The 26243-nt window shown below is 43.2% G+C and overlaps 3 protein-coding genes across 7 annotated transcripts in view; 1 reads left to right on the forward strand and 2 right to left on the reverse strand.

Annotated features, from left to right (window-relative positions):
- The first annotated feature begins 1951 nt into the window (after positions 1-1951).
- LOC132767706 (zinc finger protein 787-like) lies at positions 1952-11107 on the forward strand. Of its 5 annotated transcripts, none has more exons than XM_060762940.2 (3): positions 1952-2268; positions 8810-8913; positions 9696-11107. In XM_060762940.2, the coding sequence occupies exons 2-3, from the start codon at positions 8838-8840 to the stop codon at positions 10526-10528; spliced, it is 909 nt and encodes a 302-aa protein (XP_060618923.2). In that variant the 5' UTR covers positions 1952-2268; positions 8810-8837; the 3' UTR covers positions 10529-11107. The 5 variants fall into 5 exon arrangements, with proteins under 5 accessions (XP_060618923.2, XP_067320357.1, XP_067320355.1 ...); XM_067464256.1 differs by having other exon boundaries at positions 1952-2264; XM_067464254.1 differs by lacking the exon at positions 1952-2268 and adding an exon at positions 7428-8073.
- A 1282-nt stretch (positions 11108-12389) lies between these two features.
- PFDN5 (prefoldin subunit 5) lies at positions 12390-22778 on the reverse strand. The gene is made up of 6 exons (XM_067464258.1): positions 22661-22778; positions 20017-20119; positions 17758-17789; positions 14761-14835; positions 12877-12982; positions 12390-12787 (listed from the first exon to the last, which is right to left on the reverse strand). Exons 1-6 carry the CDS (start codon positions 22730-22732, stop codon positions 12708-12710), a joined length of 468 nt encoding a protein of 155 aa, XP_067320359.1. The 5' UTR covers positions 22733-22778; the 3' UTR covers positions 12390-12707.
- A 2608-nt stretch (positions 22779-25386) lies between these two features.
- Positions 25387-26243, reverse strand: part of ESPL1 (extra spindle pole bodies like 1, separase) — a 46487-nt gene continuing 45630 nt past the window's right edge. The window contains exon 31 of the mRNA XM_067464259.1: positions 25387-25909. Coding sequence (XP_067320360.1) covers positions 25708-25909 — 202 coding nt within the window. The 3' untranslated portion in view covers positions 25387-25707. The remainder of the gene's footprint in view (positions 25910-26243) is intronic.

A 26243-nucleotide genomic window follows, 5' to 3' on the forward strand; every position in this document is an offset into this window, starting at 1 on the left:
ACTATGTCTGGATTTAAGTCATTGACGTGCTGGCTGATACTCAAACAGGGGATGAGCTAGAGATGTCTCTGCCTTGGTCCTTTCACTATTGGCTGCCACTTCCCAGCGGATGTCAGGTGGTGCGATACCGGCTAGACAGTGTAATTTCTCCAGTGGTGTAGGGCGCAGACACCCTGTGATAATGCGGCATGTCTCATTAAGAGCCACATCTACTGTTTTAGTGTGGTGAGATGTGTTCCACACTGGGCATGCATACTCGGAATAGCACAGCGCAAGGGCAGATGTCTTCACTGTGTCTGGTTGTGATCCCCAGCTTGTGCCAGTCAGCTTTCGTATGATATTGTTTCTAGCACCCACTTTTTGCTTGATGTTCAGGCAATGCTTCTTGTAGGTAAGAGCACGGTCCAGAGTGACTCCCAGGTATTTAGGTGCGCTGCAATGCTCCAGTGGGATTCCTTCCCAGGTGATCTTCAGAGCTCGGGATGCTTGTCTGTTCTTGAGATGAAAGGCACATGTCTGTGTTTTAGATGGGTTGAGGATCAGCTGGTTTTCCCTGTAATAGGCAGTAAGAGCGCCTAGAGCTTCGGAAAGCTTCTGTTCTACCATCTCAAAGCTCCTTGCTTGAGCAGTAATGGCACGGTCATCAGAATAGATGAAGTTCTCTGTCCCTTCTGGCAGTGGCTGGTCATTTGTGTAGATGTTGAGCATGGATGGAGCAAGCACACTCCCCTGAGGCAGGCCGTTCTTCTGTTTCCGCCATCTGCTTCTCTGGCCCTGGAACTCAACAAAAAAGCTCCTGTTTTGTAGCAGGTTTCCTATGAGGCGGGTGAGGTGGTAGTCCTTTGTGATCAGGGGACAGCTCATCCATTACGCGAAGTAAGCGGTCGCAGAACACTTTTTTTTGCCAGGGGCGCAGAGGCTCCTCTGTAAATGCCCCTCGACTGCCACTTGAGGAGCGCCCCCTCAGCTCACAACAGCCCTAGCAGTCCGGGGGGAGCCTTGGCTTTCTTGCCTCGCTGCCGAATGATCCTCTCCCCAAAGGGGCCGGGTCCTTGAGTCTCGCCTAGCCCCTCTCGTTCCTGCTCCACCTGGCCACCGGGTGTGCGAGCAGAGCCGGCACTCAATCGTTCTCCGTGTTCGATCCCTTCCCCACGACCGGCTCCCATGACCGGCTCCACCCACTTCCTCTCCTCTCCCCAATCCACAGGTGGGCCAAGGGGCGGAGCTGCCGCGCCTGGCCTGCTTCGGGTCCGGAGGCGTGTCTGAAGCCCCCAGCGTGCGCACCAAAAGTCGCCTCTTCTCCTGACTTTCTCTTCAACCATTGGGACCAAGAGAGAGAGAGCGAGAGAGAGAGCCCCTCCGGCTGGAGGTATCGCCCACCTCCGCTCTCTCCTTTGTTTTTGCGCCTACTTTCAGGAAAGGTGGGCATCTCCACTTCTCTCTCTCTCTCTCTCTCTTGGTCCCAATGGCTGAGGAGAAAGTCAGGAGAAGAGGTGCCTTTTGGTGCACATGCCGAGGTCTTCAGGCACGCCTCCGGATCCAAAGCGGGCCAGGCAAGGGAGCAAGTGCCGCAAGTGTAGTTACTGGGATGTATAGTTCACCTACAATCAAAGAGCATTCTGAACTCCACCAATGATGGAATTGAACCACATATGGCACACAGAACTCCCACGATGAACAGAAAATATATATCAATGATTGGGTGAGGGCGGGGCGCCAAAATACTGTTTGCTTACCATTGAAAATTACCTAGGGCCGCCTCTGTTTGTGATATTATACATTTTTCTCAGGAGGAGGCAGTGGTTCACAGTATCATAGGCTGCTGACAGGTCTATGAAGACAGCTCCTGTGTCTTCATAGACAGTGTGTCTATGTGTGCAAACTGTGTGCAGTTTGGTGAGGCACCAGCAGGGAAGGCTAAAGACCTTGCAAAACGACAGACCCGAGGATCCCATAGCCTAGAGCCCTGGCAGTTCCAAGTGGGATCAAACTGCAGTGTAGATGCACCCTGCCTGTGTGTGCGCGCCTCTAGACACTTCCAGGAAAGCGTGCTAAAGATAGCTCGCCTGAACCATAGAGCGAGCAGTTCCTCTGCTTTCCTAGCGATCAGCAGGAAATGCAACAGAGGCAGGAGGAGGAGGAGGAGGAGGGATAGGGGATTAAATTAAACTGGGACCTTCCTGTTCCCAGCAGCCCCTTGAGCCAAGAGTTGGGAGAATCGTCGCCTGTTATCCTTTCGCTTCCGCCCGGCCTCCATCCCAAAGGCAAGTGAGTTGGAATGCATTGCCTGCAGGAAGGGATTTTTTGGGGGGGATCTGCATTGCAAGGGCAGGAGAGCAGCTTATCTTGGGATATGGCCCAGCTTTGGAAAATAATGGGCAACATAGCTTTGGCTTCCCTTTCTTCCTTTGGCTTTCAGAGGATCAGATCTTGCCACTGTCACCCTTGGAGACAAGGACTCCCCCTCTCCCTCCTCCTCTTTCCATCACTGCCCTTCTCTCTCTCTGTCTGACCTTGCAATTGTTGCAGAATTTGGGAACTGCAAAATTTGGGAGCCCTTTGAGCCTCTCTCTGTTTCCCCTTCCCCACCTGCTTGCCCCCAAATGACATTGCTGGGTCCCAAGAGGGCCCCTCCGAGAGCAAGCTGTCATTCATTCAAAAGTTGCTTCTTTTAGGAGGGAGAGGAAGATGTGATCTCTTATCCCTAAATACAGAGGTTGAATGGTGTTCAGGCTAAGGAGGGCTGGTTTTGAAAAGTTCAAAAATAAAATGTCTCTAGGTAAAGGGTTTCTCCTGACATTGAGTCCAGTCTGACACTGGGGGTTGGTGCTCATTTCCATGTCTAAGCTGAAGAGCCAGCGTTGTCTGTAAACACCTCCAAGGTCATGTGGCCGGCAGGTCTGCATGGAGTGCCATTACCTTCCTGCAGAAGTGGTATCTATTGATCTACTCACATTTGCATGTTTCCTAACTGCTAGGTTGGCAGAAGCTGGGGCTAACTTATGAAACAATGAGTAAGGTAATGGTTTCCCCCTGACATTAAGTTCAGTCGTGTTCAACTCTGGGGGTTGGTGCTCATCATGTCTAAGCTGAAGAGCCGGCATTGTCTGTAGACACCTCCAAGGTCATGTGGCCGGCATGTCTGCATGGAGCGCCGTTACCTTCCTGCAGAAGTGGTATCTATTGATCTACTCACATTTGGATGTTTCCTAACTGCTAGGTTGGCATAAACTGGGACTAACATATGAAACAATGAGTAAGGTAAAGGTTTTCCCCTGGCATTAAGTTCAGTCGTGTTCAACTCTGTGGGTTGGTGCTCATCTCTATTTCTAAGCTGAAGAGCCGGCGTTGTCTGTAGACACCTCTGAGGTCATGTGGCCGGCATGTCTGCATGGAGTGGCGTTACCTTCCTGCAGAAGTGGTATCTATTGATCTACTCACATTTCCATGTTTTCTAACTGCTAGGTTGGCAGAAGCTGGGGCTAACATATGAAACAATGAGTAAGGTAAAGGTTTCCCCCTGACATTAAGTTCAGTCGTGTTCAACTCTGGGGGTTGGTGCTCATCTCCATTTCTAAGCCAAAGAGCCGGCGTTGTCTGTAGACACCTCCAAGGTCATGTGGCTGGCATGTCTGCATGGAGTGCCATTACCTTCCTGCAGAAGTGGTATCTATTGATCTACTCACATTTGCATGTTTCCTAACTGCTAGGTTGCAGAAGCTGGGGCTAACATATGAAACAATGAGCAAGGTAATGGTTTCCCCCTGACATTAAGTTCAGTCGTGTTCAACTCTGGGGGTTGGTGCTCAACTCCATTTCTAAGCCGAAGAGCCAGCGTTGTCTGTAGACACCTCCAAGGTCATGTGGCCGGCATGTCTGCATGGAGCGCCGTTACTTTTTCCCACAGTGGGATTCAAAGAGGCTTACAATGCAAGCTGAAACATAATAGCTAAAGAATTATGTGGTATAAAAGTTATAGCATTGAACAACAAATCCATCCAAGATACTATTTAGCAATTTAAAAATAAAAACCAGATTTTGACATAACAGCACACCTGTGCATATCTGACTATCACAACCAGTTAAATACTGAAGACCTGTTTCATTAGGAAGGATGTTGCCTCTTAGCAGAAATAGGACAGAGAAGAGACCAACCAAGATCCCCACAGGAGAAAGTCCCAAAGACTTTCTTGAAATAGCCTGTAAAGGTTTTCCCTGACAATGAGTCTAGTCATGTCTGACTCTGGGGTGTGGTGCTCATTTTCATTTCTAAGCTGAAGAGCCGGCGTTGTCCATAGACACCTCCAAGATCATGTTGCCAGCATGTCTGCATGAAGTGCCATTACCTTCCTACCAAGGCAGTACCCATTGATCTACTCACATTTGCATGTTTTCGAACTGCTAGGTTGGCAGAAGCTGGGGCTAACAGCAGGAGCTCACCCCGCTCCCCAAATTCGAACCTGCAACCTTTCGATAAGCAAGTTCAGCAGCTCAGCAGTTTAACCCACTGCGCCACCAGGGGCTCTATGTGTGTGTGTGTATGTCTTTCAATATGTCTATCTATATCTATATCTATCTATATATGTCTATATATAGCCTTAAAAATGTGTGCCTGAGGACACATTAAAGATCAACAGATTTGCAATGCAGTTCTATGCATGCCTATTCAAAGGTGGTCCCTATTGATTACAGCAAGTTTAGCGTTGCAGCATATTTGTGGCATGGGGTGCATCTGCACTGTAGAATTAATGTAGTTTGACACCACAAACTGCTGTGGCTCAGTGCTATGGGATCCTGGGAGTTATAGTATGGTGAGGCATCAGGACTATTAAAAACTTTGTAATGCTACAACTCTGATAATTCCATCATCTTGAACCATTGCAGCTAAAGTGGTGTCAAACCGCATTAATTCCAGTGTCGATGCACCTATAATCTACTGGTCTGAATATACATACATGACCACAAAGGGGTTATGACAGATATGTGCAAACTTGGGCCCTCCAGGTGTTTTGGACTTCACTCCCACACTCAGGCTATTTTATTTTCCCCCTCAGCCGGATAAGGGTTATGATGACTGTTTAACCTCGGAGATTATTGGTGGCAATCCCATCTGGAAGGCATGTTTACAGTGATAATTTGGCCATGTGTTTTTGTGGCCATAGAGTCCACTAGACTTGGTTGAGTTTCCGTGTGAGTGTAACTGTTATGCAAAGAGGATTGTGTGCACCAATGCCTTCAAAATCATCTGTTGATGTATTGTGCTCCCATAAATTTCATAGCTTTTTCTTAAGCAAGGAAGATGCAGAAATGGTTTTTCTTCTGAAATACAGTCCACAGCATATTGATATTTGTTGCTGGTCTGGGTTGTTGTAGGTTTTTCCAGGCTATATGACCATGTTCTGGAGGCAATTTTTCTCCTGACGTTTCGCCTGCATCTATGGCAAGCATCCTCAGAGGTAGTGAGGTCTGTTGGAAGTAGGAAAAATGGGCTTATATATCTGTGAAATGACCAGGGTGAGACAAAGGACTTTTGTCTGCTGGGGCTAGCTGTGAATGTTTCAGCTGATCACCTTGATTAGCATTCAATGGCTTGGAAGGGCCTGGGGGGAATCTCTTGTTGAGAGTGATTTTATGTGCCTGTTTGTTTGCCCTCTGTTGTTTTGCTGTTGTAATTTTTGAGGTTTTTTTTAATACTGGTAGTCAGATTTTGTTCATTTTCATGGTTTCTTCCTTTCTGTTGAAATTGTCCACGTTTGTGTATTTCAATGGCTTCTCTGTGTAGTCTGACATGGTGGTTGTGAGAGTGGTCCAGCACCTCTGTGTTCTCAAATAATATGCTGTGTCCAGGTTGGTTCATCAGGTGCTCTGCTATGGCTGATTTCTCTGGTTGGAGTAGTTTGCAGTGCCTTTCATGTTCCTTGATGCGTGTCTGGGCACTGTTGCTGGTCTCCCACCCAAGTACTAACCTTGTCTGACCTTGCTTAGCTTTGAAGATCAGGCGAAATCCAGTGCCTTCAGCGTCAATACTTGTATATTAATTGTACATATATATGTTGGGTGCCTTCAAGTATTTTCTGATGTACAGCAACCGTATGACTGGGTTTTCTTGGTGGGATTTGTTCAGAGCAGATTTACCATTGCTTTCCAGGCTGAGAGTATGACTTGCCCAAGGTCACCCAGTGGGCTTTCCTTGGCAAAGCATGAATTCACACCCTGGTCTCCCAGTATTCTGGTCCAACACCCAAACTATTACATCACATAGTGTATTTAAGCAATTGATTTATCAATTTCCATATGACTGTATTAGATGTGGACATATAGGATTTTATAGGTATTATGTATGTAGGAAGGGTTCAACTAGCATAGTGGCAACACCACCAATAGAAATAGAGGAAAAAGAACCACGTGGCAGGTGATGGGAAAGAGCCTTCTCCTTATCTGAGACCTTGCAGTTACTACCAGTCAGAACTGGTTTTATTATCCCATCTTTTTCCTCATCTGAGACTCAATGGATTGAATTGTTGTGTGTCTTCAAGTTGTTTCCAGCTTATGACAGCCCTAAGGCAAACCTATCACAGGTTTTCTTGGGAAGATATGTTCAGAAGAGACCGAGCCTTGCCCAAGGTCACCCAATGAGTTTCCGTGTCTGAATGAGATGTCTGAGTGGATTCTATAATTGTAGTCCAACATTTAAACCATCACACCACGCTGGCTCAAAATACAAAAGTTACCCAGGAATCTGAGAGTCCTGCTGGAAAAGGTATGAGTGCCTGATCACAACTTCATCTCTTTCATGTTCCATGATCCTTCCCATAGCACATTCTCAGAGGTAGCTGTGTTGAGCATGCAGCAAAACAACAACAGAATTCAATATTCATAAATTCTAATGCCTTTATAGATTGAGAATTGGCAACTGTAGTGGTTTCTTTTGGATGTAAAAGTGGAATGTGAAAGCTTTCTATAGAAAGATACTTCTCACCTGCATTTTATATTTGCTGGCTAAGGCAGTTATGTGTTGCAGTGCAGCAATCTCAAAACTATATCTAATTTTGTGTGCTTTCAAGTTGTTTAGATTTACAACAACCCTATTACAGGTCTTTCTGAAGCTGAGTGTGTGTGACTCCAGTGAGTTTCCGTGGTATATGGCAGGGATCCTCAAACTAAGGCCCAGGGGCCAGATACGGCTCTCCAAGGTCATTTACCCGGCCCTTGCTCAGGGTCAACCCAAGTCTGAAATGACTTGAAAGCACACAACAGCAATCCTATCTCATCAGCCAAAAGCAGGCCCACACTTCCCATTGAAATACTAATAAGTTTATATTTGTTTAAATTTTTATTCATTTTAATTATTGTATTGTTTTTAAGTGTTTTTGCACTACAAATAAGAGATGTGCAGTGTGCATAGGAATTCATTTATGTTTTTTTTTTCAAATTATAATCCGGCCCTCCAACAGTTTGAGGGACTGTGACCTGGCCCTCTATTTTAAAAGTTTGAGGACCTCTGGTCTATGGGAATCAAAACCCTGGTCTATAGTGTTGTAGTAAGTCAAAGCACTACACTGCGCTGGCTCTCTGGAAACTACATGCCGCCTCCTCCCAATCCCTGCTATAAACCTTATTTCATGTATGTAATCTGTGCCTACAGCACCGTGGCAGCTAATTTGGATAAAGAAATTTTATTACCCCTTAGGATTTGGTTGTATAAAGTGAGCATATTGCTGGGGCTGGAATCTTGTGATAAGTAGAGACTCCTCCGGTGCATGCAAACCATCTTTCCTTCTAACCAGGGTAATCTCAGCCAAAACCTGTTTATCTGGGACACAGCAGGAGGTCCGCAGGCAGGGAAGGACTTCTAAGTAAGCTTTAAACTGAGCCCTTCCGAACAGTCTTTCCATTAAATCCACAAGATTACTAACCCATATTGATGTACAGTAGAAGCACAAGACACTACCAACAGACCAAGTGTCATACTCACTGTTCAACTATTTCAGCATCATCTATTATTAACTTCAGGACTTTGGACAGGAGTCTTGCCCAGCCATATCCGGAGATACCAGGAGACACACTGGCTAAGTACTTGGACTACGATTATGAATGGAGTGATTTTAATGTGAAATGTAATGCTTTTAAATGTTTAGTATGTATTCATTTTAATTTAATTTAAAATTTTGGAATTGTATGTGTTTTAAGGCATTGAATAATTGCCTCTATGTCAGCCGCCTTGAGTCTCCTTTGGGGTAGAGAAAGACAGGGTATAAATAGCGCAAATACATAAATAAATAAACTTTGATTCAGCTTATTCTGAAGAAAAAAATCAGCTTTACATCCAACAGCCATACACAAATATGTATGAGTTGCTCTAAAAGGCACATCTGCAACAGTGGGTTGAAAAATCAACCTTTTTTGGTTGTAGATGTAAGGAGTTCAATCACATAAGATCAGCTTGCATAATTATTATTCAATGACATTCTGGAGATTTTTGCTTTGTCAGATTCTGGCTTTTAGCCAAGGAGCATACATTCACGCCAGTGAGTCAATATTTTCAATCAATATGTCTATCAATATGTCTACTTTGAGTTGGGTATGTTATGTGATTGAACTCCTTACATCTTAAAACTGCTGTGATTTTTATCCTGGCACTTCTGTTATGCCTCTGATGTCTGCCAGCATGGTAATCAAAGGAGCGTGTGTTTCACATTAATTTTAGTTGGGTCCTTTAACATAGTATTGTTTTGTTTATAGGGTATTACTAGCTCTATACATACCTGCAATTTCTCTAACTTCAGTTCTTTCCTTCTCCCCAAAACAGCAACAGTCTTGAAAAATCCTGCTTTGAGATGGAGTGTAGGGATCCAAGCCTTGTGGAGATTCATGACTCAGATGATGGTGGAACGGCAAAGAGAGTCTATGTAGGTGAGCAGCTCAATGCTATTACAAAACCATTAAACCCTTAGGTTACCCCACATCCAGTGTGTCGTGCAAGCTTTCCATTCCATACTTTATCTTTAAAGCAATCCTATGAGGTAGGTTAGACTAAGAGAAAAATCACTTGCACAAAGCCATGCAGAATGTTTAATGGCTGAGTGAATATGTAAACTTGGGCCTCACAAATCATAGCATGACACTCTAGATGATTTGCCATGCTGGCTGTTAAAGTTATAGTTTGATATGTGATCAGACTTAAAAGGATTTCCTTTTTCACATGGTCCTTCAATAGTAGATTTAGCAGCTCGCTAAAATTCACTTATTAACTGGAGCGAATATGCACCAGGCTTGTGTAACCTACTTTGCATTTATTTGAAATTTTCCAACAAGAGCTAGGGCCAAAATTCCAGGGAGGAATATGCTTAGAAGTAAAGAACAGCGATATTTCTGAACATATGCTCAACCTAAGCATATGCTAAAGTCGTAACTCCCAGCACCCTGCATTACAAGCTAAATTGATTAGGAACTGCAATCTGAAACATACGCAGACTCACATATTCCCCCACCACAGTTCCCGAGGATGTTGGCACCTTATCAGTGCTGATGAGAGCTGTACTCCAACAATATGGAGAGCCACAGGTTCAACACCGCTGTGATATGCTCTTGTTGGTCATTTCCCCAGCAGCATACATTTCTGGCTGCTGAAGATAAAAGTGCCAGTTCCTAATCTATGTTTCTGGCAACAACTGAATTATATGGCTATTTCTCAGCAGTTGACAAAAGTGGAGTGAGCGAGGGCGAAGAAGATGACCACATAGAGCACAAAACCATCCAGCCTGGTATCCACCATGGACAATCCTCTTGGAAGGCCAGTTCGCAGCAAGGTTCAGCGATAGAACGGCAAGGGGGCCTGCTAGCTCCTGGCAGCTACTGTGAGGGTGAGGCAGCGGTTGCAGCCAACATGGTTTCACGATCCAGCAAGCAGCGCCCTTTCATCTGTAATGAGTGTGGCAAGAGCTTCAGTCACTGGTCGAAACTGCTACGGCACCAGCGCACACACACAGGTGAGCGGCCCAGCACCTGCACTGACTGTGGCAAGAGTTTCTCGCAGAACTCGCACTTGGTTCAGCACCGCCGCACGCACACTGGTGAGAAGCCCTATGTTTGCCGCGATTGTGGCAAGAGCTTCAGCTGGAGCTCCAACCTGATCCAGCACCAGCGCATCCATACAGGGGAGCGGCCGTACACCTGTGGGGACTGTGGCCGCAGCTTCACCCAAAGCAAAAACCTGGCCAAGCACCGGCGGACACACACGGGAGCCCGGCCATTCCGTTGTCCCGAGTGCGGGAGAGGCTTTGCACACACGGCTGGCCTGGTCAAACACCAGCGCCTTCGTCATGACACAGATTCTCCCATAGGTCACCCCTGTCCAGAATGCGGCCAACGCTTCCGAGCCCCGTCCGAAGTAGAACGTCACCGGGTTGCTCACCATGGTGTCGCCCCATCCGAGCCCTTCATATGTGTGGAGTGTGGAGAGTGTTTCACTAAAAGTACCACATTGGTCCGTCACAAGCGAGTGCACAAGCCCATCTTCGTGCGTTAAAACGTTTAATCCCTCTGGGGGATGAGCATTCTTAACCGCGTCTGGTGAGGTTTACAGCCTAGAGTGTACGGGTTGGGGGGCCAAAGTGAGTCTCTAACGGCAACCTGTGTCTTGCTTGGGCAGACCAAAGGCTCTGTTAGACCCACCATACAAGACCACTAAGCAGTGGCAAGGGAAGGAGGGAGGAAGTTGGACTTCAGCCATGTGATATACGATGGAGATTGCTTTGAAGGCAAGATTTTGATTGCATTTAGTCAGGACCAAATGCAATCTCCCTTTTGAGGATATACAGGTACTGCTACTGTACATAACATTGAGGTGGGAGTATTCTTTAGGTAGAAGCCATAGTAGAAAGCCTCAAGGAGAGGAGGAAAGAGCTTCAGACAAAAGTAAGGCTTCTTGGCACTTTGGTGGACAAATGGACTCTCATTGGAGAGAGAGTACTATGCAGAAAAACTGAGTTCCCTCAAGGAAGGAGCAAGGAAAAGAAAAGAAAAGAAGGAAAGAGAGGACAAATAATATAGGTGGGGACGAGAGGTTGGAATCAACCTTGTAAAATAAATTATTCTGTACCCCCTATCTCAAAGTGCCAGTCTCTCTCTCTCTTTCTCTACTAACCACTTCTTGTTTCATACATTTCTGACTAAGAGGAGCTGTTCAAAGGACAAAAGAAAATCAGTGGACCAAATTCCGAAAAGATAACATTGCACAGCTGAAAAGGCTATAAATAGATAGACCAAAGCCCATAATTTGAAAGTAAGAAATGAAAAAGAATGGGTTATTGCAATTATTTCCTTTTTTGTTGTTGCAGTAAGCAAGGTATAACCACATTGCATTACAATTGTAACTTAAGGAAGAATATCTTTGCAGAATTTTGCAATGTAATTGTAACTGTTTCAGTTGCTTTTATAGCAATCAAGTATGTAGCCTCACTAGATGTGTTTTGTACAGCAATTCAGGATGGCTTGAGACTCATAGGTGAGTTGAACTACATTTTAAGAAATAACATTCCCAGCTCTGGGAAGGATCAAGCCTCTATGTCCATTTATCAATTGATATACGCAAGTACAACTTGCTTGTTATAGTTCAGTGTTCACATCCAGTTTCTAAAAAAAAGATTTTTTGGTTGAAGAAAGATTGGGAGGGAGTGAAATTAAAAGCACATGTCATATTCCTCCATGGTAAATAGGGAGGGGGTGTGATCCAGCGGATGCATAAAAAGCCCTGGGTGGCACACTGTGCTCTTATCTGGCTTAACATTACAAAGTTGAGTTTGTGGGAATCTCTGACTGACATCCTCTACATCACTGCATTCCTATTTGTCTCTCGCATAGCTGCAATAAACTGTATGCAATTCAGAATCAGAAAGCTAACTTGCTGAATTTGTCCTCAGAATTCTGCAACCCCAGGCTAAGCTGTAGCTTATTCTTATTAAGGCTAAACTACAATGTAGTGTTCTTCTCCAGTACTGTAACTGAATTCAGCCACTGGTCATCTTGCTGGAGACAATGGGAGTTGTACTCAAGAGTCCAGGTCAGTGAAGCCTGTGTGAAAGTTTATATGGTTAAGAATATCCTGTACAGAAATAGACCTAATGCCAAAAAAAAAAAACAAAAAAAAAAACCCAGCAGATCAGGAATCTACAGTCACCTATAGACCCACCACCAAGACCCTACACTTGGAAGACAATCATACTTGGCCACAAGAGACAGCCTATAATGATGATGACATTCATTGCATGCACATTTAATTCAAATGTAACCTGCAATCAATCCTGGGAAGTTCAGTGCTCCATATCATCCTGTCCCAGTTCTCTGCATTGATCTCTCATATTTGTGAAGACCAGTCATAATGCTACATGCTCTGTAAACCTGTCTGTTTATTTTTATACAATTCCATTTACAAGTAACGAAGTTTTACTGGCGTCTGGAATTAGATCACCAGAAACACAAGGCCTCTAGCCACAGAGCCACTGTAAGATTGCAAACAAATGAATCCGCAAGATGCCATCATTTCCAGATTAGGGCCAAACCAGAATTCCACACACATTCAAGCAAATAGAGACATCCCTCCCCCGAAAATAAAAACCCCAGTTGTCTGGATTGCTGCACTTTGGGGGTACAATGTTGGACTGTATCACAAAGAGACAAACTGTAGATACATGAATGACCTGTGTTTGCTAGGCCTTTGTTGCTGCTGCTTGTGAAGCCCCTGCTGCTGTTAGCTGCTGAATCTTCTGGCTCATCATCTCCATTACGGCTGCAAAAGAAGAGACCAAAAGAGGGACAAGAGTTTAGCTAGTTGGAGCTGTTAAAATCAGCTGAGAAACTGCCAGCTCCATGTCCTACCTTGCTTCATTCCATGTTTCTCCTGCAGTGCTGGCTGGATCTTCTCAATCTGTTTGGTTAGGAAATCGATCTTCCTCTTGAAGAAATCTCTGGCATCATCCACTGACTGCAAGAACAAAGGCACCATGACAACTCTGCATGTTGACAATCTCTCATTCTAATCCAAAAAATGCCAAGTTGGAAACTTGCATAAACAAGCACCCTCACTATCTCTGACCATTGATATGCTTGGAAACACTTTGGCATGCCTCCTGTGCAGGGCTGCTATAAGGCCAAGTGTTTTATATTCATAGTAGAGTATATATACCCAGTACTGTCCAGGTGTTGGGAGGGGTTGCTGCCACTCTGCTTTCATCCCATCTATTTCCCTCTCATGTCTTTCCCCATTCCTTTTTCTTCCTTCCCTTCTTTTTCTCCCCACTCCGTCCTCCCTTTCCTTCCGCTCCCCTTTCTCCCTTCTCCAGCTTTGAAAAGGCTTACTGACCAATATCTCCATGGAAACATGGCTCTCTTTGTGGCTCTTTCCTTCCTCCCTCCCTCCCCCTCATACACACTAGCAAGAGCTGCTTCACTCCCTTTCCCAAATGACCTCAAAGAGGGCCTAGCTTCACAGCCAATCCTTGACCTAAAAACATCCAATCTAGTAACATCACAAAAAAACAACCCTTCACATAGCAAGTCTTTGTGGATGGGTAGACAAACTGACAAACCTCTGTGTGTGTATACCCTGTGTGTGTGTATTATCTCTCTCTGTGGGTTTATGTGTGCATATGTGTGTGTGTGTACATGTGTATATTCCACAGGGATATGTGAAAGATAGCTATCTTGGTGAAACTTCTTTTAAATTAGCTAGACATTTTACTGAAAGTGACACATCTAATTTTAAGCAGCATTCCACCAAGGTCTTACCTCAATTTTTATTTATTCTTCTCTATGAATGATCTTGAATGCAAGAAGCATGGGTGCTAACAAAAAATGGATGCATAGGAGTGACGTATAATCTGTCATACACACTAGTACGATACATCTGATACATGGGAAATGAGAGGGGTTGTATTAATAATAGTATCTTTACTTTATCAGAAATCATTTCCCCATATCTGATGTTTTTGCTGTTAGATCAGTGGTTCTCAACCTGTGGGTCCCCAGATGTTTGGCCTTCACCTCCCAGAAACCCTAACAGCTGGTAAACTGGCTGGGATTTCTGGGAATTGTAGGCCAATACACCTGGGGGCCCACAGGTTGAGAACAACTGTGTTAGAGCACTGTACAGAACTATCTTCCTTCACAAACCAGAGTATACCAAGGAGGTCCAGTAATGTCCTTTTATTCAAGGGCAAGTCCACATTTTGGGCCCTCTGCATCATGCTGAAGATCTTGTCTACCTCTGAGTACAAACCTAAAGGGTTGATGTTTATATCAGGTTTTTTTTCCAACACAGAGTACATAGTACTACATAAGAAAAGACAGACTTGGATCAGGGGAAGTCTCAATCTATTGTTTTACCAATGGATCAAGGTATCTGAAAAAAAATGCATTTTGACCAGTCTAGAATGGGAGGGGAAGCAATGACTCCCCAGATTTTGCTGGATGCGACTGACATAAAACATTTGGAGGGACCCAGATTCCGTACCTCTGCTCTTGAGTCAGACAACTTTGGCAGACTACATAAAGCCACAAACCATCAACCGCCAGGATACTAAACCATAATCTTCATGCTGAGTTCACTGAACATTGGGAGGCTGAAAATGGTGGAGACTCAAACCTCAGTAGACCCCCCACCCCCGCCAAGGTTTCACAGGAAGATCAAGTATGTGTTACAACTCATTTAGATTATGGCCATCATCAAGCCAATTTACATAAATCAGAATCATGAGTGCTTACCTTTTCTACGTAGTAACCTGTTCCTACATCTATTAAGACATTGCCAACGTCTGAAAGTTTCCCGGGAACATACATCTACAAGAAAAGTTAAGGAAATGCATACAAAGCCAGGGGGGAAATCCAAAATGGTAAAGGATGGATTCAATTTGCATTCCAGGATTAAAGGAGAGATATTGAGATCAGGGCAGCATGGAGAACCTCAGAAGCATTTCTGGGGAGGCCCTGCTCTCGACCCCACCACTCTCACAAGTGAGGCTGGTGGGGACGAGGAGCAGGGCTTTCTCAGTGGTAGCCCCTCGCCTGTGGAACTCACTCCCGGGGGAAATCAGGACATCATCATCCCTCCTCTCCTTCAGGAGGAGGGTGAAGACGTGGTTATGGGACCAGGCCTTTGGACAACCAGGCAATTAAATAACACAATCAGGTAAACAAGAACAACAGGATTGAGGAAGTGGAATGGAAAATGAGAACTATGAGTTAGCGATCGCTGACCTTGTAAGAGAGGAATTGGGTTTGTATTGGTTTTTATTGATTTTATTGATTTTATTGATATAATGCATGAATTGTATAATTGTGTAATTGTGTAACTGTGTAATTTTGTGTCTTGATTGTTTTGCACTACAGGCATCGAATTGTGCCTTGTTTCTGTAAGCCGCCCTGAGTCCCCTTCGGGGTGAGAAGGGCGGGGTAAAAGAACCCCAAATAAATAAATAAATAAATAAATAAACTTAGATAATGTATAGAAATATGAAAATGAATTATCATGATAGATGGAATCATTTTGTTAACTTCTGGGGTGTTTTGGGTAGTCTTCAGCTGTTTTAGCACTTTAACTCCCATCACTCTCCATTTGATGACAAATGATAATGGATTAGGGGAGCTAAATTAAAAAACATCAAAAGATTCCTCACTATGGGATAACTTGACAGAAATGTCTTAAATAATAAAAGTACACCATAAAACACCTGAGCAATTGTATATAATATTGTAACAGATTTATGTCTGGCTGGATTATATTACTGTTTCTCAGAAGCCATCAATAGGTAGGTATAGGGACTTTGAGAAATATAGTTATCCTAATATGAACAGTGTAGCAGAAAAAACAATTAGAACATGTACCTCCAAATAATTTTGAAAGCAGGCAAGTGCAGAAAAAAGAAGTAATTGAAGGAAGTGTGGATCTCTGTTAATTGGCAAGATTTCTTTTTTCCCCACTCCATTTCTCTTTCCTCCTTGATCCTAACAGACCCGATACATGTTTCAAAGTTTTATTTTGGGATCTCCTGGATATGTTTCAAATATTAAAAAATGCTAGTTTCCAATTCTGTTACTTGCCGATTTTGACTCCCAATAACTTTGATTAGATCTTGCTTGTTCCCTGCTGGATTATTTGAGAGGTCTTTGTTATGGACTGGATATTGCTGCTCATTTTTTCTTAAAGTTGCTCTCAAATTACATAACTCTAGTCTAACAGGAAGGATGATGATGATGATGATGATTATTATTATTAATACTCTGATTTATCTCCCTGAAGGGGACTCAAAGTAGTTTAACATAAAGGCATCAGCATAACAGTTTAAAAATATACAAAATATACTAACATTAAAGCAAGATTAAAAATAACCATGATTTAAAAATTCCCAGTTAAAAACCATTAAAACACATTCAAAGTTAAAAGTTAAAACACATTCAAAGTTAGATTGTGAGAACTGAAAATGAAGTACCAGTATGAGAAGGCGTTCTCTGATAAAGTTGTACTCAAGAAAAGAAGAACAAATGCAATAAAATGGTTAGGATAACCCATCCAAATACAAATTACTAAATGTTTTCTCAGCAGTAGTACAGAACACTTTACCTTGCTCAGACAGGGGCAACCTTGGGGAGATGTCAATTTAGTCTGTGCAGTGATGTCACCATGAAGAGGTGTGACATCACTGTATGTAAAAGTCTGTATGTAAATGACTGATTACCTAGCAGTCATTATGAGAGGCAAGTAGTTGCTAGGCGAAGAACAACTTCAGATGCAGCTGGAATTATCTCTCTGAGGATCCTGGGGAAAAGGCAGGTTTTGTTTTTCTCTGGCTCTGTTCTCGGACAACTGCCTGCTTACGTAAAATCACTCAGTTTTTTAAAAAACAAACAAATGGGTACTGCTTTATTCCAGAACCCAGGAACTGCCACAAAGAAATGACACGGGATTTAAAATTACCTAAAGCAATATTTATCTTTACCTGGGGACTGAAAGACTCCCAGTGACCAGTTAGGAACCTTAAAAAAAACCTACAAAGAGAAATGAGAGCCTTTGCTGTTCTGATAACCTTTGACTGGGGCACATGTACAAATATCCACAGTTCAGGCTAGCTCCCCAAAAAGGCTGGTCTGAGATACAAACAAATGTAAAAGGGGGCAGGGAAGGAGGCACAATGGTTGGCATGGGATTTGGGAAATCCAGATTTAGTTGTGAAACTCCCTGAGTGACCTTGGCCCAAGACAACCTCTTTCAGCCTGGAAGAAAATTAGAAAAAGTGTACGTCAAGAGAAGCCTCATTCACCACCTTGCTGTCATTATAGAAAAGGAGTGGAGCCCCCGGTGGCGCAGTGGGTTAAACCTCTGTGCTGGCAGGACTGAAGACCGACAGGTTGCAGGTTCGAATCCGGGGAGAGGCGGATGAGCTCCCTCTATCAGCTCCAGCTCCTCATGCGGGGACATGAGAGAAGCCTCCCACACGGATGATAAAAACATCAAATCATCCGGGAGTCCCCTGGGCAATATCCTTGCAGATAGCCAATTCTCTCATACCAGAAGCGACTTGCAGTTTCTCAAGTCACTCCTGACACGATAAAAAATAGAAAAGGAAGAATATAAATGTAACTAATATATTACTAAATACATAAACAGACACTCCCTGCAAATGATCCTATCAAGTTACTGGGTAGAAATGCTATTTTATGAAGTGAAAGTTTTAAGAGGTCGCAGCACTTTTACAAAAAGGATACAGAGCTAGAAAGTGGAACCAAGAGCTCTTTACCTAGAAAGGAAAAATACAGGTATTTTACACAAGAAGAACTCTCAAAAACTATCCTAACTCCTGATCGACACCTTAAAAAAAAGGTTTCTAGTGATTCTAAAGCTTCGTTCAGCAAAATAAACAAAGTACTTTTTTATAACAAAATTAAAATGATGGGTCATTTTCCTTCCTCTGATTTCCTTCTAAACAACTTTGATGCCAGAATAATGTGTATTTTAGTCTTTTGTGGAACAAAACTAAGGAGAGGAGAAAGAAGAACAGAAGTATATGACTTCAACTTCTTCCAATCACAGCTTCCTGAAACTAGAGGTTATCATAACCCCAAATCAGGTGAACAGAAGTCCCTCCTCAGCCCCATCATACAACTGAATTAGAATCATAGAATCATTCATTTTTATGGCTGCCACAAACTATGTTAGAATCATAGAACCTTGAGTTGGAAGAGACCTTGTGGGCCATCTAGTCCAACCCGCTCCCCCCTCTGCCAAGAAGCAGGAAAACTGCATTCAAAGCTCCCCTGACAGATGACCATCCAGCCTCTGGTAAAAAGCCTCCAAAAAAGGAGCCTCTACCACACTTCAGGGCAGAGAGTTCCACTGCTGAAAAACTCTCACAGTCAGGAAGTTCTTCCGCATGTTCAGGTGGAATCTCCTTTCCTGTAGTTTGAAGCCATTGTTTTGTCTCCTAGTCTCCAGGGCAGCACAAAACAAGCTTGCTACCTCCTTCCTGTGACTACCCCTCACATATTTGTACATGGTTGTCATATCTCCTCTCAGCCTTGTCTTCTGCAGGCTAAGCATGCCCAGCTCTTTAAGCCGCTCCTCATTGTACTCCAAACCCTTGATCATTGGCTTGTACTCCAAACCCTTGATCATTTTAGTTGCCTCCTCTGGAACATTACAGCTTGTCAACATCTCCTTTCATTTGTGGTGCCCAGAATTGGGACATAGTGTGATTCCAGGTGTGGTCTGACCAAAGCGGAATAAAGGGGTAGCATGACTTCCCCAGATCTAGACACTAGACTCCTACTTATGCAGGCCAAAATCCCATTGGCCTTTTTAGCTGTCACATTACATTGTTGGCTCATGTTTACCTTGTTGTCCATGAGGACTCCAAGATCTTTTTCACATATACTGCTGTCGAGCCAGGCGTCTCCCATTCTTTATCTTCTGTATCTTTGCATTTCATTTTTTTTCCTGCCTAAAGTGGAGTATCTTTCACTTGTTCCCTTTGAACTTCATTTTGTTAGTTTTGGCGCATCTCTCTAATCTGTGAAGATCATTTTGAATTCTGCTCCTGTCTTTTGGAGTTTGGTATTGTCTGCAAACCTGATGATCATGCCTTCTAACCCTTCATCTAAGTCATTAATAAAGATGTTGAACTCAATTGTTTCAGCAGACCAATGAAAGTCTCAAATAAGCCCAAGAATGTACATGCATTTTTCGTATATACAATCACTGAACAGATGGCGTAGTTTTACTCAAAGATAGAGAAGTAAAATTATCAAGATAACAAGTGGAATGGTGGATAAGCTCAAGCTTCACCTTTCTCTCAAAATTAGAGACTTCAGACTGGAATCCATTAACCCCTTATGTAAATGGCATTTACTTCTGCGCAGACATGCACAATTTAAATTGATTATTTAACATCTTTTGTCATCACATTAGACCATCACATTAGCCTGTATTGATATTTGCATATTTAGTACTATGCACAGTCATCTGACATTATTCTGTGTAAGATGAAAGAGAGGAAATAAATGCACATATTAGTGGAAGATAATGGCCAGGAAGAAATTAGAGAGCCCAAAGTTCGTATCTCAAATGAAAAATCTAGGAAATATCAAGTGTTATTCTATCATCTATGCTTTAACTGGACCAATTATGGACAACTGAATAATCTGAAACATAAAATCCACTGCCTTCAATTTTTTAAATTGTAGGGTCTTGACATATTACTGATTGTTAAATGACACATTTTTGGTTAGGTTGCTGTGAGCTTTTCGGGCTGTATGGCCATGTTCCAGTAGCATTCTCCTTAGCTGATTAGAAAGATGGTTAGAATTTACATCTGTCCTCAATCACTTTTAAAAAGTCACGTCGGTTTTTCCATTGCATCTACTTACTAAAAAGTGTGCCTATTGAATTCATTGGTTCTTTTTGGCTTTATTTTCATCGCTCACTCTGAGGAGAATAGCATATATATTTGAACAATACACAGTACTTGCCTTCGTTGCTTTTATTCAAGACAGTCAGGCAGTCCTTTGCTTCCACATATTTTGTCTGTACCACTTTAAGTTGTGCAATGGATGAAGAAAGGAATTCCACTTCCTAGGAAAAGTCATACAAAATTCAGAAGTTAAAGACCCATCACCTCCAGCAACCAGCTGCATGTGAAGTAGGTATTCTGAAATATTTGCCACCAGGAGCACTACACCGTGAACATCTAGACCAGAGATGGGAAAATTGTGGTTCTTCCAAATGTTGCTGAGTAGTATTTCTAAACAACAGACATTGTTGGTTACCCTGGCTAGGACCAATGGAAAGCCACACATTCATCACCCCAGTCTAGAAGAACAGGATTGAAACGACTACTTCATTACAATACCATTTACTTCCATCCAAAAGCCATGGCAGATTTGTATGACAAGTCACATTGACAGCACAGTCATTTGGCAGAAGGGAAAGACTGAATGGAAAGAAAGTGTATAGAATCCTAATAGACATGTGGTGATTCAGTATGCTTATCCCCCTGGTTAGGTATTCTGTTTTTTTCTCTCTCATGCACATGCAAACACATTTCACAGCAAAAACTTGGAGCAGACTTACATATATCGTCTGCTCCTTTTACACAAATAGAAGGTAATATTCAAACTAAGTATGACCATTTCTATCGAAGAACGGGATCCTTTTTCTTATGATAGAGAACTTCCCAGCTCTAAGCCAGGAATGAGGAAGCCGTGGTCCTCCAGATGTTGTTGGACTCTAATACCCATCAGTTAATAAAGGCCAAACCCTACTGCTCCCCTTCTTGGGCTCCTCCATCACAAATACACTTTTCAATACACTTTTTTACTCCTATCTCTTCCAGGGTTTTAACATTTTAGCTCACGCATTTGGCCTGTCCTTTGTGTTTGATTTATATTATGTTATTTTGCACAGTTTATTTTATTCTGTTATTTTATGTATTTTGCTGTGATGTAATTTTTCTGTTGCTTTGTTTTGAACTCTGCTGTATTATTTTTGGGCTTGGCTTCATGTTAGCCACCCCGAGTTCCCTTTGGGGAGATGGTGACGGGGTATAAATAAAGTTTATTTATTATTATTATTATTATTGTTGTTGTTGTTGTTATCAGTTCCAACATTCAAACCAAAAGATCATCTAGGTGCCATTTAAACGAATAGCACAAGCTGGAATATGTCTAGAGGAGGGCGACTAAAATTATCAAGGGTCTGGAGAACAAGCCCTATGAGGAGCAGCTTAAAGAACTGGGCATGCTTAGCCTGAAGAGAAGGCTGAAAGGAGATATGATAGCTATGTATAAATATGTGAGAGGAAGCCACAGGGAGTAGGGAGCAAGCTTGTTTTCTGCTTCAATGGAGATTAGGACACGGAACAATGGCTTCAAACTACAAGAAAGGAGATTCTATCTGAACATGAGGAAGAACTTCCTGACTGTGAGAGCCGTTCAGCAGTGGAACGCTCTGCTCTGGAGTGTGGTGGAGGCCAGGAAGCCTCTTTGGAGGCTTTTAAACAGAGGCTAAATGGCCATCTACCGAACCCAATTCAAGGTGCAAGTGCTTACCTACAAAGCCCTAAATGGCTTGGGACCTGCTTACCTGCATGACCGCATCTCCATTTATGAACCCACGCACTCCCTTCGTTCATCCGGAGAGGCCCTGCTTACGATCTCACCTGCGTCACAGGCGTGTTTGGTGGGGACGAGGGACAGGGCCTTCTCTGTGGTTGCCCCCCCCCCCGACTTTGGAACACCCTCCCCAAAGACATTAGACTAGCACCCATGTTGGCAGTCTTTAGGAAGAACATGAAGACCTGGCTATTCTGATGTGCCTTTCCAGAATAGGATAACCCCCAGCTCTATGTCCCAGTAGAGTTTAAGACTCTCTGCACTTGCACTTGCCCAGAATTCCAACACACCACCTCTCACACCCAGCACTTTTTAATATGTACCCTTCATTGGCCCGGCCCTGGTTTTATTGCGTAATAGTGTAATGTTTTCTTATTGCTTATGTTTTTAATTTGCTTTGTATCGTACTGTTATTGTCTATTGTTGTTGGGTTGAGGCCTTGGCCTTTGTAAGCCGCATCGAGTCCTTCGGGAGATGCTAGCGGAGTATAAATAAAGTTTAATAATAATAATAATAATAATAATAATAATCTGTCAGGGGTGCTTTGAATGCAATATTCCTGCTTCTTGGCAGGGAGTTGGACTGGATGGCCCATGAGGTCTCTTCCAACTCTTTGATTCTATGATTCTATCTACGCTCTGAAAGATATCAATCCTTGAGATTGTAACCTTCCCCTGGAGATCTTGAGGGTGTCACACTGGGCCTGCCCTCTACCCCGCATCCTGATCCTAGCGGGGCATCTACACTGCAAAATTAAGGCACTTTGACACCACTTTAGCTGCTTCGTTGCTCAATGCTATGAAATCCTAACAATTGCAGTTCAGTGAAGCACCACCCTCTTTGGCAGGCCGGGTAAAACGACAACTCCCACTCTTCCATAGAAGTGAGACCTGGCAATTAATGTGGTATAGAACAGTTTTCATTCCACAGTGCAGACGAACTCTAGGGGGGGCAGTCCAGAGGGAGACCAGGCCCCTGTTTCCCCCGCTTTCCTCTCCCTCACCTGGTCTAACTGGTTCTTCAGCACTTCCAGCTGCGGCAGGGACAGCTCCGAAATGTTCACCTGCTGCGCCATCTTGGAAGGAAGGAAGGAAGGAAAGAAGGAGCCGTTCCTCCTCAAGACGCGCTAGCAGTCGAGTCTATGGTCACTGCGTCTATGACGTTAGCCCAATCCACGCCCTGTTGCCAGCAAACGGCAAGGTTGGCCACAATGACCTCACTTCCGGCCTGCGAGCGAGGCGCCTCCTAGAGAGATAGAAGGGAAACGGTGGGATGCTGCATAATAGAATCATAGAATCATAGTGTTGGAAGAGACCTCATGGGCCATCCAGTCCAACCCCCTGCCAAGAAGCAGGAATATTGCATTCAAAGCACAATTACTTATTCATGTGCTTTGGCACTTTGAATTGCCATGGAATCCTGCGAGTTGTAGTTTGACAAGGTCTTTAGCCTCCTTGGACAAAGTGCTGGCGCCTCACCAAATCCCAGGCTTCCATAGCCTAGAACCGTGGCAGTTAAAGCGGTGTCGAACTGTATTATATATGGATACCTTCAGTCCATTTCATTGCTGGCCCAAGTTAGTATTCTGTTGTTGATGGCTTTCATAGCCACCATGACTGTGAGTTGCTGTGAGTTTTCCGGGCTGTATTGCTATGTTCCAGTAGCATTCTCTCCTGACGTTTTGCCTGTATCTGTGGCCGGCCTCCTCAGAAGTTCTGTTGGCTATGAAGCAAATGGAGTGTGTGTGTGTGTATATATATATGTGTGTGTGTGTGTGTGTATATATATATATATACACACACACACACACACACGCATACACCCACACACACACATCTGTGGAAATGTCCAGGGTGGGAGAAAAAACCCTTGTCTGTTTAAAGATAGTGTGAATGTTACAGTTAACAAATTGATTAGCATTGAGCAGCCTTGCAGCTGCAAAACCTGGCTGTTGCTTCCTGGGGGCATTCTTTGCTTGGGAAACTCAAGAATGGAAAACGGAATGTTAGTGGACAGGAAAAGAGATTTAAAGATGGACTCAAAGCCAACCTTAAAAACTCTGGCATAGACATTTATTTATCGTGTCAGGAGCATTACATTTTTATAACAAAACAAACAAACAGACAAAACACAAAGTTTGCAAACTTAGTAGTTGATTAAATGTCCTTTGACCAGTATCTGGCCACTTGGAGTGCCTCTGGTGTTGCCACAAGGAGGTCCTCCATATTTTTTTTGTCATGTCAGGAGTGACTCCTGGTTTGAGAGAATTGGCCATCTGCAAGGACGTTGCCCAGGGGACGCCTGGATGATTTTGATGTTTTTATCATCCTTGTGGGAGGCTTCTCTCATGTCCCCGCATGAGGAGCTGGAGCTGATAGAGGGAGCTCATCCGCCTCTCCCAGGATTCGAACCTGCGACCTGTCGGTCTTCAGTCCTGCCAGCACAGGGCTTTAACCCACTGCACCACCTGGGGTCCTCCATTGTGTATGTAGCAGGGATCAGGTTGCATTGCAGCAGGTGGTCAGTGGTTTGCTCATCTCCACACTCGCATGTCGTGGATTCCATCTTGTAGCCCCATTTCTTAAGATTGGCTCTGCATCTCGTGGTGCCAGAGCGCAGTCTGTTCGGCGCCTTCCAAGTCACCCAGTCTTCTGTGTGCCCGGGGGGGGGGGGGGGGGGGGCTCTCATTTGGTACTGGAGGAGACGTAGTTTTAAAAAGGGAATTTTCAGATATTTCCCCAATGCCTATATGTCATGATTTACTACCATTTTGGCCTATTTCTGCAGTAGGCCTATGTTCACAGAAAATGCTGATTGAGAAATCAGTGCTCCAAAGAAGAAGTTACTATTCAAGGATAACAACATATCCGGACAAAACCAGGTAGCTGTTGGCTAGTTAGAACCCCCAAGTTTCCCAGTCGCTTTGAAGCCATGTTTGCAACAGACTAACAGATAAGATACAGTCATGATCAGAGAACAATGGACTATAGTTATGTTATAGTTGTGCCATTGTTAGGATCCCACGTGTGCTAAAATGTCAATCAAAATCATAAACAACTAATGAACAACTGCATAGCTAGCTTAGACCAATGAAATGATTTGTCTTTGGGAACCAATGAAAATGTATATTCCATTTACTATAAATGCTCTGCAGCCCCATTGTTTGTCGTTATTGCTATGGCCATGCAATAATAAATAGTTTTTTGCAGTTTAAATTTCATAACTAGCTGTTATGAAATTTAAAAAAGTAATGTTTAAAACCTGTTGTTAAAAATGAAGGCAAGAAACATTGTGCTAGGCTACCCCGACACAAGATCACATCATTTATTATTTTCATTGCCATTTTAATCCATTATTCTTTTAATAATAATAATTGTAATAATAATAATAGATTTTATTTTTACCCGCCACCATCTCCCCAATAGGACTCGGGGCAGCTAACAAAGCACAGCGAAGTGCCGCATATAAATAATAAATAATCTAAAAATGATAAAACTATGAAATTACAATCACACACACAATTATAAAACATTAACCTTTCTTTTCTCACCTTGCTTGATTTTAATAGCAAGACTGGAAATGTTAGCAAAAGTAGATTGGCCAGGACAAAATCGGAGATTTAAATTTAGAACTAGATAGACAGCCATCCAAGATTAGATATAACTTCCCAAGAATCAAATGCCAATGATAATAGTGCATGATTCATGTGCAAACACACGGAGGGGGGGAGATTGTTTGCTTTAAACTTTATTTAGGTTTTGAAACATTAAAATTCATATAGCTTTTAAGAAACATTCATAATACTCTCTGAAATTAAAAATGTGTACATTGTGCAAATCTTAAATACTTGAAAGAGCAGCCCAGGTAGAAACATTTTGTCTAAAAACAATATAGGCCTTCAACAAAATATATACTCCTACTATACACCAAAAATGCATCTGAAGCATTTTTATCCTTTGTCTCCAAAGGCAATTTGCAATTAAAGTACTCAGAGTCAAGAAAAGTTTATCCAGATCCTTCCAAATGTCTCCCACCAGGCTCTTGTCTTTTCTACTGTAGAAAAACTGGGAGTCCATAAGCTATGGGAGCAGCACCAATCATGTATTTCAGTCTGGGTGCCTGGCGTGACTGAATGATGTACTGGAGCAGAGGAGCTCCAGAGCCTGCCTTCAGCCAGTTCTTCAGAAGAGCCTGCATGAAGCGGTCAATGTCTCGGTCAGTCACATCCCAGAGATTGCCCAGCACTAGGGGACTGGAAAACAAAGGACAGGGGAAAAGGAAGACAAGTTTATACTATTGATATCCTGCCTTTCTCCCACAGTGGGATTCAAAGAGGCTTACAATGCAAGCTAAAACATAATAGCTAAAGAATTATATGGTATAAAGGTTATAGCATTGAACAACAAATCCATCCAAGATGCTATTTATCAATTTAAAAATAAAAACCAGATTTTGACATAACAGCACATCTATGCATATCTGACTACTACAACCAGTTAAAGACCTGTTTCATTAAGAAGGAAGTTGCCTCTTGGCAGAAATAGGACAGAGAAGAGACCAACCAAGATCCCCACAGGAGAAAGTCC

The sequence above is a fragment of the Anolis sagrei genome, chromosome 2 (assembly GCF_037176765.1).
Source record: "Anolis sagrei isolate rAnoSag1 chromosome 2, rAnoSag1.mat, whole genome shotgun sequence".
NCBI lineage: Eukaryota > Metazoa > Chordata > Lepidosauria > Squamata > Dactyloidae > Anolis > Anolis sagrei.

Bases quoted from the DNA above. Each gene is read 5' to 3' on its own strand.
- LOC132767706 (XM_067464254.1), top strand. From the start codon at position 7,925: ATGTACAGTAGAAGCACAAGACACTACCAACAGACCAAGTGTCATACT. The intron at 8,074-8,809 runs GTACTTGGACTA...TCCCCAAAACAG, and splicing joins CCAGGAGACACACTGGCTAA to CAACAGTCTTGAAAAATCCT. The intron at 8,914-9,695 runs GTGAGCAGCTCA...GCTATTTCTCAG, and splicing joins GGCAAAGAGAGTCTATGTAG to CAGTTGACAAAAGTGGAGTG.
- PFDN5 (XM_067464258.1), bottom strand. From the start codon at position 22,732: ATGGCGCAGCAGGTGAACATTTCGGAGCTGTCCCTGCCGCAGCTGGAA. The intron at 20,120-22,660 runs GTGAGGGAGAGG...GACTTTTCCTAG, and splicing joins TGAAGAACCAGTTAGACCAG to GAAGTGGAATTCCTTTCTTC. The intron at 12,788-12,876 runs GTAGGACATGGA...CTTCTTTTGCAG, and splicing joins GAAACATGGAATGAAGCAAG to CCGTAATGGAGATGATGAGC.